The following is an 11,933-nucleotide window of genomic DNA, read 5'->3' as shown; positions in this document are numbered from 1 at the left end:
CAACACAAAGGGCAATCAAGTGCGATCAACCTACAAGCATACAAAGAATTCAATCACTTATTAATTAGATAATTACAAATATATTTTTTAATAAGTATTAATTGGTAATATGTTTTAAAAGGTACACAAACGTATAGGCTATCACATACTCCCTCCGTTTTAAAAAGAGTGTCTACTTAGCCATTTGTACACCACTTAAGAAAATATTAACTCCTTGATAAAAATAGATAATTTGACTAAATTACCCCTAATTAAATAGATATTGGGATTTGGTCACTTAACACATAATAGGACAAATTTGAAAAAATAAAGTTAATTATTTCTTGATTTGGCAAGTGAACACTCTTTTTGAACAAAAAATAAAGGATAAGTGGACACTCTTTTTATACCGGAGCAAGTATTAAACTATTTGATAGTGCATAATGTTTTTTACACTATTGAAATATACTCCTTATTTCTTATTCTACTACTTGGTTGGAAAATCTGATTTTAGAAGAGAAAAGAAAACAAAGAGTTGAGAAACTGTATGAACTGTTATGGACATTAATATTTTAGACTTTTTTAATTATAGTCTCTTATGCAACAAAATTTTGATTTAGAGCCTGTTTGGAAAGCCACCTGGTAATTGGAATTGGTGTAATTACTACCCTAGTAATTACACAGCCTAGTAATTACACAGTATTGGAATTACCACGACCTGTTTGTTTGTCACAATGTAATTACAGTGTAATTACAAGCGTGCTGTTTGGTTGCACATATGTAATTACACAGTTAGTTTAATTTAAAAATAAAATTTAATTATAAAAAATTTAAAATTAATATTTAAAAAATATGTATCTTTATAAATGATATTAAATTAATTATTTAATAATACATTATTTCTTGAAAATATGCTAATTAATAATCATATATTTGTAACTAATATTGTAAAAAATAATTGATATATAATTTCAAATTAATAATATTTTAATTTTAATTGATTATAAAAATTAAAAGCATACCTTTTTTGTGAGAACATCATGGGACAAAAAAGAAATATTTATAAATATAATGCCATAACACTATTCAAATATTTGACAATAATTCTATCAACTGTAAGTGAAAAATAAACAACATGCAATGTGAAATAACAAGTCAATAGTACTAAAGCAAATATTTTTAAAATCGGAAATATAACCTAAATGTAAAATCCGAAAGAATATTTTTAACAATATACTCTTATGTCAAATTCTAATATTACATAAGTAAGTTTCAACGTAACATAAGTAAATACTCCTATAATTCAAAAGAAAGGGAAAATGAGCCTGTTTGGATGAGCTTATGCCTATAAGTTGCAAACAGCTTATAAGCTAAAAAAATAAGTTGAGGCAGTCTAACTTATTTTTTTGGCTTATAAGTTGTTTTCAGCTTATAAGCTGCTTTAGATAAACTAAGTCAAATGGGCTCAATTATTTTTTTGAGCTTATTTTAAGCACAAAATGACTTTAAGCTGGCCAGCCAAACACTCAAAAAAGCTGAAAACAGCTTATAAGCCAATCCAAACGGGCTCAATATAAGTCAATAACCTCATTCACAACGAAATTCTACTTTAATAACTTCACTTTTTATATGCCAAGTTTGCTAATGACTCATTCTTTCTATTATTAAAAGATGTAGTTTCAAAAATTAGAATATTAACACCGTTATGCTAAATGAATAAAATAAAAAACTAAAAGAAATATGAGCAATTACATGGAACCACAAGAAGTAAAGGTTGGGAATGAGAAGAAATGAAATGAAATATAAATTCTATAAAAATAAAAATATATTTTAAAAAATACAAATAATTAAAAAGTAAAAATAAAAAAGAAATTAAATAATAGAAATAAAAAATAAATTATAAAGAAAAGAAATTAAAATAAAATAAAAAAGAAATTAAATAATAGAAATTAAAATAAATTAAAAAAAGAAAACAAATTAAAATAAAATTAAAAAAATAAACTAAAAAGTAACCATATAATTACAGGGTATAATTACACCCAATTCTCAGCCCCTCCTTGAGAATTGGAGAGTGTGATTATACCCTCTCAATTACACCCAATTTCCACCTAACTGTGTAATTACCTGATCAAACAAACAAGTCAAACTGTATAATTACACTCAATTACAATTACCTGGGTAGCTTTCCAAGCAGGCCCTTAGTGAATTTCGATCAATACAAGGTCTGGCCTAGACAGTCAATGCCAGTCTCTACTGCTGCATGTTCGCCTCCCTCCTCAGTGCCATGTTCGTAAATAAATCCATAACAATTGGCAAAAAGTTTACACCAACATACTCAAGCCAGCTCATACTAGGCGTTTGACAAATAAATTTGAGACTCCAATTTCTAAGTTTTGATTTGAAATTAAGCATTTGTTTATGAAACCCAAAATTTCAATTTCAAATCCTAATTCTCAAAGAAGTAGGATTTCAAAAAAATTTAAATGTAAAATTTGACTCATAAGTATATATTTTGTAAAAGAAAAATCATTATTTTAAATTTTACAAAAAAAGGATCAATTATTTTAAATTTTGTAAGAAAATGATCCATGCTTGACGTGAAGAAATTATTTATATCATGTGGGAGAGTTATATTAAATAATAGTTAGTTACTATTGTTGTTGATTTATTGAATTAGTGGGTCTTTGTAAAAGTATATGTATTTGAAAGTTTGTACAGTAACATGTAATTGCAAACATTTATTTATAAAAAGGAACATGGAGATACGTAATTTTTTAGTGCTATATCGTAGGATATCATGATACATTATTTATGAACTATAATTTACTCATTTGTTAAGATTTTATAAAAATTAATTTTTTTTTAAATTTTCACAAATTATGGAATCTTCATATTTATGGGATAAAATATAATTTAAGAAATTCAAATTATGACTGAAGTTTCAATTTCAAATGTAACACAACATTATTTCAAATGCTGATTGAAAATCATGTCCAAACATTTATTACATACACGACTACGTTCAGCTTACTCAGTCGGCCCCCACTGGTCCTCTATATTTGCGACTTCCAATATATCCTTTTCTTCTCTTTCCTTTCTGCTTACTGATTACTTCACAAACACACTGATATAGTTGTGATTGTTAAGTAAAAGCCGTGTTAGTATTAGATCTGTACACCACATTTCCCACAAAAATAAACCCTACACTGTAAGCATTTCACCTCTTCTTTTTTCGTTATGAAACAAGTAATGAGCTTCGTAATTCCTGCTTTTTTAGTATTCTCTAGTAATTATATAGCATTCAATTGTTGTATAAAGTACTTATTTTCGTCTTAATTTTGAATTATACGTTTGTGTATATAAGAGGTCGATGTTGGAATTTTCATCACTGCATTGCTATGAATTATTGTTTTGCTATCACAGTCTAGCATTTTAAACTAATTTTGTCTTTCAATTGTTATTAAGAAGTAGTACTATTTTGGTCTTAAATTGAATTTCAGCTCTTTTCTTCTTCTTTTCGTTGTATAAAACAAGCAATGAGCATCTCCCTTATCAGTAATTACTGCTTTTTAGTGTTCTCTAGTAATTACGTCATTTAATCATTGTATAAACTACTTATTTTGGTCTTAAGTTGAATTACATTTGTGTATATAAGGACTCGATGTCGGAATTTCATCAGTGCATTTTTTTGAGGATTTTTAGGCTTGAGTCAAAACTTGCTATGAATTGCTCTTTTGCTATCACGGGTCTAAGTAGGCGTTTGGCCATAGATTCCAAGTATTTTTCGCTTTGTTTGAAATTTCTGAAGTTGGAATTGCGTTTGGTTATACTTTTTGCAAAGGAGAGAAAATAGCACATTTCCAACTTGGAGTTGAAGATGAGGAGTTTCCCAAATTTGATATATCCAACTCCATGTTGAATTTGGAAATTTTATAACCAAACACTGAAAATTCTGGAAAAAATTGAATAATTCTTATGGCCAAATGGGTACTAAAACTACCCGCAAGGGTGACTCAGTTGGTTGAGCATGGGGCTTTCATAATGGAGGTCTCAGGTTCGAAACCCCCTGCCTACAACAGCAGGGGATTTGCCTTCTGGGTCGAGCTCGTCGCATGGGGCTTGCCTAGTGCGGGTTACCTCTCCTGTGTGGTTGCGTGGTTGCGAGCTATTGCACAGGAGCTGGGTTTACCCTGTGCGCACCCGAAGGGTAGCGGCTCCGGGTTCCCATGTCATAAAAAAAAATGGGTACTAAAACTGAATAGACGCGTTCAAATGATTTTATCACTTATTTTGTGGCTTAACAAGGAGAGGAAAGCTCGATGGTCAATTGTAGTAGCCTTTTTCTGGTTCTTATAGTAGTAATGCGCTTTATTCTAGCATAAGGTTGAATCAATTTCATCGATTATTCACACAGTATATATCTGTTAGCTCAACAAAAAAAAATGATTTTTACATGCTGTTTCAAAGAATTCATTTTTTCTTATGCTATAATGCGGGTTTCAATGTGTATTTTATGTGATATATGACGTTGTGCTCTCAAATTAAACTTGGTTATATATATATATATATATATATATATATATATATATATATATATATATTTGTTTCAGGTCTGATCCGAGTGACTGAAGATGGCAGAAGTGGATGCTCAAAATCCTCTTCGTGGAGAAACAAGTTGTAGTTTTCTACTACAACAGTTGCAGGCATTTTTTTATTCTGAATTTATTCTTGATATTAAATTTCTTGTTTAAGAAATAAATCATGCATTAGCACTGAGAGTAACGCAGTACTCACTCCGTCTCAAATTATCTGTCGTGATTTCTAAATAGTCGGGGTTCAGCCCTTCCCTAGGCCCTGCTACGCAGGATGCTTTGTGCACCGGGCTGCCCTTTTGGATTTTAAATAGTTGTCTCAAATTATATGTCATTTTAGAAGTTCAAGACAAAATTGATTAATTTTTCCCCATTATATCCTTAGTAGTAATTGTTTTGAAGACTACAGATACCTCAACAGAATAAATGAAGAGAAATTATATCTTAAGACATAAATGAGGGTAAAAGAGTCAAAAACCCCATCCTAATTTTCTTAAGGGGCGTGTAAAAGAGAAACACGACAAATAATTTGAGGAGGAGGGAATATTCTTTATAGTATAATGACTGATGGTTAATATATATTTTCTGTTAATGCAGCAAATATGGGATGAAGTTGGTGAAACTGATGATGATCGAGATAAGATGCTTCTTCAGATAGACCAAGAGTGCTTGGATGTCTACAAGAGAAAGGTTGATCAAGCAGTGAAGTCACGGGCTCACCTTCTTGAGGCTTTGGCAGATGCCAAAGTTGAATTCTCCAGGCTGCTATCCGCCCTTGGAGAGAAAACATGTGATGGAATTGTGAGTGGTTGTATTTCAGTTTGGCTATATTTGTGGGGGGGGGGGAACTATTTAAAATTCTTGGCTGAAAGTCATTGACTATCTTTACTATTTTTGTTGTCAATGCTTTTACTTGGGTTATCTTTACTAATTTTGCTGTCAATACTTTTACTTTGGCTATCTTTACTGTCAATACTTTTCTTTTTTGGATACTTTCATCGTACCTTTTACTCTTGCATCTTTTGAACTTGTTTTGGAAAACGCTTTTCTTGAGCCGAGGGTCTATCGGAAACAACCTCTCTACCCCACAAAGGTAGGGTTAAAGTCTGCGTATGCCCCACCCTCCCCAGAACCCACTCGTGGGATCACACTTAAGTTGTTGTTGTTTTTGTTGGCTGAAAGTCATTAGACTGTTACCTTTCTTAATATTCACTTTTTTGTTTTGGGGTTTCTTTGCAGCCTGAGAAGACTTCAGGCTCAATTAAAGAACAACTTGCAGCTATAGCACCAGCGCTGGAAAAACTGTGGAAACAGAAAGACGATAGGGTAAAAGAGTTCTTGGATGTACAATCACAAATTGAGAAGATTAGCAGTGAGATAGCAGGGACTAGTGAACAAGTAGAGAGTCCTAAAGTAGACGAGTCTGATTTATCTCTTAAAAAGCTGGATGAGTTTCATGGACAGCTTCAAGATCTTCAAAAAGAAAAGGTTTAAGCCATATTTTAGTAGGATTTATTCCTTTTTCAACTGTTGAACTAGTTCAGCCTCCAATGAGCTACTCACCTTACATTCTTGTTTAATATTGCAGAGTGAGAGACTGCACAAAGTCCTTGCATTCGTGAGCACAATACATGACCTATGTGCTGTTCTAGGCATTGACTTCTTTAGTACTGTCACTGAAGTTCACCCAAGCCTGAATGATTCTACTGGTGTACAATCAGAAAGTATAACCAATGACACACTATCAAGTCTGGCTAGAACAGTCTTAGCATTAAAGGAAGATAAGAAGCAAAGATTGCAGAAGGTAAATGTCCTTACTGTTTTAAGTTGGTCCTTTCAATTAGCCTAACACTTCATATCAAATTAGGATGTACAGTCAGTGAACTGACTAATGGACTTATATTGAAAATACCTAGACGTTATTTCAAATTCCGTTCTACTGTACTTGGATCCTTAAGTACTGGAGATTTTGTCATTGCTGCCTTGCTGGATATGGAATATGCTTGTCCATCCTCTGCACATGTACAAAATTTTCTCCTCTGAATTGTTTAATCATTATTAGCATCTAACTAGTTCATTCAACTGCCATTATATGGCTTATTTGATGTTCGACTTGCTTGCCAGTGCTGATTTGCTTCTCTGTAGTATTTCACTATTATTTGGAAATCACATCAAGATGGAATTTAAGTGAGCCCTTCAGATGTGTCTAACCAGTGGTCTCTCACGTCTAGATGATACATATTTTGATCAGTCCTCCATTTCTTCGAAATGCACTCTCTAACATATATCCCCTCTTGCAGCTCCAAGAACTTGCAACTCAGCTTATTGATTTATGGAATTTGATGGATACAACCGAAGAAGAACGAAGGTTGTTTGACCATGTCACATGCAACATATCGGCTTCAGTTGATGAAGTGTCTGCTCCTGGGGCTCTTGCTCTTGATCTGATTGAACAGGTATTTGGAGATGATATGACTTTTGAAATCCAGTTTGAGCATTTACAGTAGCTTGTCCGTAATTGTTTTTCGCTTGTTATCATCCAGGCTGAAGTGAAAGTTGAAAGACTTGATCAACTTAAAGCTAGCAGGATGAAGGAGATTTCTTTCAAAAGACAGGCTGAACTGGAAGACATTTATGCTCGTGCCCACATAGAGATTGATACTGAGGCGGCTCGAGAAAAAATTATGGCACTGATCAATTCTGGGAGTGTTGATCCTGCAGAGTTACTAGCTGACATGGACAATCAGATTGTAAATGCAAAAGAAGAGGCTCATAGCAGGAAAGAAATATTGGATAAAGTTGAGAAATGGATGGCAGCTTGTGAAGAAGAGAGCTGGCTTGAAGACTACAACCGGGTAAATATATCTTGTCTTCTTCATGCTGTCTGTTTATGCAAATATGAGATGAGTTGAACTTGATCGTTAGTATGCTACTTTCAGTGGAAACACCACATCATTGCTCTTTTACTTCTTTCTAAGACATTTCTCTGACTAAAATAGTTAAAATTCTTCTTTGCTACCATATAAATTGTACTCCATCAATTCCAATTCATGAGAGTCTCTTTCTATTTGGGGCTTTCCAAAATGTTTTGCACACTTTATTTCTCTGCAACTTTCACAACTTTGAAGAATTTAAATTCATTAAAAACTATTCACATTTTAATTTCGATTAGCTTTGATGTCATTTATTCTCTCTGTTCAACCACTAATTCAATATTTTCTTCCATCATCATTAATGTATATTTTAAGTCATTAACATCTTAAAATACCAATCACACTCAAACGCTGTCACATAAAATGAAATGAAATGGAGGGAGTAATTGAGATCACTGGGATCTATCTTGAAAAAGAATCTGGGCATTCATGGTTTGTGGTTTTCATACATATCGCCGCAAAAGAGATCAAATTGAAGAGACCGGTAAAGCTTTCTTTGATGAGAAAATAAAAGATTATTGGAAGTGTAATGAAATTTTAGCTCCTCGCATTACAAAATCTACAGTATGAAATTGTGATTGATTACTAACCATAGAAAATTTAGCTGTTGTGGGAGCAATAGTGAAAATGGGCTTACTGATGCACTCATATGTGGTATATGATAGTTAGCAGTATGGTCTATGATAGTTAGCAGTAGAAGATACTAGAAACATACGCTTCTAATTCTGGCTTCATATATACTATCTTTGTAATTTAAAAGTGATAATGAGCAAGTTTTGATTGTTAAATGTGATTCAGACCTGTAAGATTTTGGATTTTGGTTAAAATTGTGGTTCTATGCCCCTCGTTTATCAAAATTAACCCAGAGGTTGTTCTCCTGATATTATTATATTAAAATGTCATCATTTATGGTGAAACAGGATCATAACCGGTATAATGCAAGCAGAGGTGCACACTTAAATTTGAAGAGGGCTGAAAAGGCTCGGATATTGGTCAGCAAAATTCCAGGTAACGCCAAATGGTGATAAATATCCTTAGATGGAGGTGTGCATTATTCGGACTAAACTGAAAAACCAAACTGAATCGAAATTGTTTTGTTATTAGGTTTGGTCTCAGATGAAAGATTTAAAAATTCTGCTTTCTTGGTTTGGTTTCGGATCTAAAAAGAAAATAAAAACTGAAAAATGAATAAACCGAATTATTATACATATATACATTTTTTTTAATTATATAAAACACATTTGATTCTTGGTGTATGAAAAGTAAAGTAATCAACTAACATTAAATAAATAACTAGGAAAGTTATACATCTGGCCGTTTTGCAAAAATTATTAGCCATATATACAAAAAATATACACTAGTAATGTATAAAATATGTATATTATATGTATATATACATTAATATACAAAAAAAATTCATTTTCTGGCTATTATTTTGGTGGGCGGCTATGCAGTGTAAAATCCCTAAATAATACTATCCATTTAATGCTACTTGACATGTTTCTGGGATGTTATTCATACTGCCATTACCATTACAAGGATTCCTTGTATGCTGTATCTATTGTCTTAGGTTATTAAATTTACCCTTCCACTCAAGGAGCTTTGATATTGTTTGCTTTCCGGAGGAAGTCCAACAATTTAGAGCCCGTTTGGATTGGCTTATAAGTTTCTTATAAGTTGCTTATAAGCTATTTTCAGCTTTTTTGAGTGTTTGGCTGGCCAGTTTAAAGTCATTTTGTGCTTAAAATAAACTCAAAAAAATAATTGGGCCCATTTGACTTAGCTTATCTAAAACAGCTTATAAGCTGTTTTATAAGCCAAAAAAAATAAGTTAGACTATCCCAACTTATTTTTTTTAGCTTTGCAGCTTATAAGCATAAGCCCATCCAAATAAGCTCTTAAGTTTTCATCAATATTCATGCATATTGCTAAGTCTGAATATGTAATATCTTAATTTGTTAATCGACAATGTTGGTTATGTAGCTCTTGTGGACTCCTTGATTGCCAAAACAAGAGCATGGGAACAAGATCGCGACACCACATTCGCATATGATGGTGTTCCACTGCTTGCCATGCTAGACGAATATATGATGCTCAGGCACGATAGAGAAGAAGAGAAAAGAAGGTTGAGGGTAAGTGCATTATTTTTAGGGGTGAGGTCAATTGTCTGGCTAATTGATCAAGATAATCTATCTTTGACTTTTCATTAATCTTGTGTTCAAGTTCATATCCATAATTCTTATTACTATATAAAGGGCTTGTTAATACGTATGTATTTTTGGTGTTGGGCAGGACCAGAAGAAGTTCCATGAGCAGGTCAAAGAACAAGAAACACCATTCGGATCAACACCAAGCCCTGCTCGACCGCTTAGTACAACAAAGAAGGTGGTGGGTCCACGAGCAAATGGGTCAGCCAACAGAAGGCATTCTCTTAACTCACATCAAAATGGTTCCAGGTCAACAACTAAAGATGGAAAGAGAGACCACTCAAGAACGGTTGCTCCTGTGAACTTTGTTGCCATTTCAAAAGATGACGCAGCCTCTCACATTTCCGGAACTGAACGTCTTCCCAGCACACCATAGTAACTACTGAATTAGAGAATATGTGCAATATCTTCTGTTATTAGTAGTCCGGATCATGTAGCAGGATAAATATTTTGACTTGAGTAATCACATATGGAGACTGATTGTATTATAGTGGTAATAGTAGAAATTCCTTTGAATCGTTTGCATTCATCTGAGTTCTGCATCAAGCTTGTTTAATCTCTTCTACAAAAACACATACCCAGTGTAATCCCACGAGTGGGGGTCTGGCGAGGATGATGTGTACATTACCCCTACCCTGTGAAGGTAGTAAATCTGATTAGCTTTTGCCACGGGAATTTCCAATCGTTTGCTCTAACAAAGCTGACTAACCATTTTACTATTAAGCAAACGACCTTTTACCAAGTACAGAACGCCTAAGTTAGGTTTATTGCTCAGATGCAACAAGATTTTTTTTATGAAACAGCATATTTGAGCGTAAATTGGTTGGATCACGCCTATCCATCAGCCGATTAGCCTCGATGCCACACTCACTAGAACTTCTCCTCCTTCCTCTTTTTTCTCCATCTTCTTCTTCCCCTTCTTCCTCATTTGTCTAGCAATAAATTATGAGACAACAACTAACATTGAAAATTCAAGAAGACCATTTTTGGGTTTTGTTGCTGCTAAAGAAAACAAAGTGGGTCTACTGGCTTTTGAAGGTTTGGGTTGAATTTAACCGTTGAAAATGTTGAAATTGGTATTAGAACGTTTGATATTAAATTTGGAGTCATTTGAAGTTGTGTTGGATCAATTTTGAAGCCCAAAATTGTTGGTAAATTTTTTGTGCAAGTTCCGGTGATCCACGGGACTTGTGAACAACTTATTCCAAAGTTACGTTACAATTAGTGCTATGGAGCTCAAGTTTAGCGTTTTTGGTAGCCTAAATTACAATATAGATATTAATGGATTCGTCTGATCTCGTAGAAGTTTTTTTTTTTTTTTTTTTTTTTTTAATTAGCTTGAGCTTGTGTGGTTGGATTAGAGTGAGAAAGGCAGTTCGTGAAGGTTAAGACATCTTCAGACTGAGGTAAATTAGGGTTTTGATTTCAGTAAGAAAATTCTTCCAAATTAACTTGTAACATTTTATATACGGAAAAGGGCCAAACATACCCCTGTACTATTGGAAAAGGATCAAATACACCCTTCGTTATACTTTGAGTCTAAATATAGCCCTCCTGTTATACTTTGGCCCAAATATACCATTTCTGCGTTAAAATTGTTTAAGGTGGACACCAAATCTAACGTAGCATTGACAACTAAGTGAGGTAGACACCGCATGACATGCCACCTCACCACCCAACTCATTTACCCCTCTCCTCACCTTCTTCACCCACCACTATCATCTCCTCTCCCTTTACGACCACTCCCGACATTAGCACCACCGTTTCCACCTTAAGTGTTTCTCCCTCTGCTCATAAAATTGCTCACAAGCATTTCCAAGCACAAATCGACATACTGCCCACTGGATGTAGCCTACAGCATAGGGGAAGAGTCATCATCATAGAGACTATTAGACCAAAACATTGAAGATAGTAGCACTAGAGCCACATACCAAGGATATAACTAATTCCATCAAAGCATCCATTACATCAGTCCCATAATTCCACATGCTCATTTTTAAAACCTGCAAGCAAATAAGACATTCTAAGTATCATTCTTGACAGGTAAATTTTGGTTGATTTTCAGAAAAACCCTAGCTTTCAACAAACAATTCTTGATTTATTTCCAAAAAAAAAAAAAAAAACCTTTTGTTTGTATTGTTTTTTCAACATTTCAAAGCAAACCATCTCATAAAAAGCCTAAAAATCTCATTCTTTACGGTTAATTTCACAAAATCCTAGCT

The 11,933-nt window shown here is 33.5% G+C and overlaps 1 protein-coding gene across 1 annotated transcript; it reads left to right on the top strand.

Annotated features, from left to right (window-relative positions):
• The first annotated feature begins 2,997 nt into the window (after window positions 1-2,997).
• On the top strand, window positions 2,998-10,238 carry LOC132636318 (65-kDa microtubule-associated protein 1-like). Its single transcript, XM_060353135.1, has 10 exons — window positions 2,998-3,187; window positions 4,590-4,682; window positions 5,169-5,372; window positions 5,811-6,059; window positions 6,160-6,375; window positions 6,872-7,027; window positions 7,115-7,426; window positions 8,425-8,512; window positions 9,488-9,636; window positions 9,797-10,238. The coding sequence occupies exons 2-10, from the start codon at window positions 4,611-4,613 to the stop codon at window positions 10,085-10,087; spliced, it is 1,737 nt and encodes a 578-aa protein (XP_060209118.1). The 5' UTR covers window positions 2,998-3,187; window positions 4,590-4,610; the 3' UTR covers window positions 10,088-10,238.
• The last annotated feature ends 1,695 nt before the right edge of the window (window positions 10,239-11,933 follow it).

This window comes from Lycium barbarum, chromosome 4 (assembly GCF_019175385.1).
Source record: "Lycium barbarum isolate Lr01 chromosome 4, ASM1917538v2, whole genome shotgun sequence".
Taxonomy (NCBI): Eukaryota; Viridiplantae; Streptophyta; class Magnoliopsida; order Solanales; family Solanaceae; genus Lycium; species Lycium barbarum.
Note: the sequence above shows the minus strand (reverse complement) of the source record. Positions and strands in the feature narration are given on the sequence as shown.

Bases quoted from the DNA above. Each gene is read 5' to 3' on its own strand.
- LOC132636318 (XM_060353135.1), top strand. From the start codon at position 4,611: ATGGCAGAAGTGGATGCTCAAAATCCTCTTCGTGGAGAAACAAGTTGT. The intron at 4,683-5,168 runs GCATTTTTTTAT...CTGTTAATGCAG, and splicing joins TTCTACTACAACAGTTGCAG to CAAATATGGGATGAAGTTGG. The intron at 9,637-9,796 runs GTAAGTGCATTA...GGTGTTGGGCAG, and splicing joins AAGAGAAAAGAAGGTTGAGG to GACCAGAAGAAGTTCCATGA.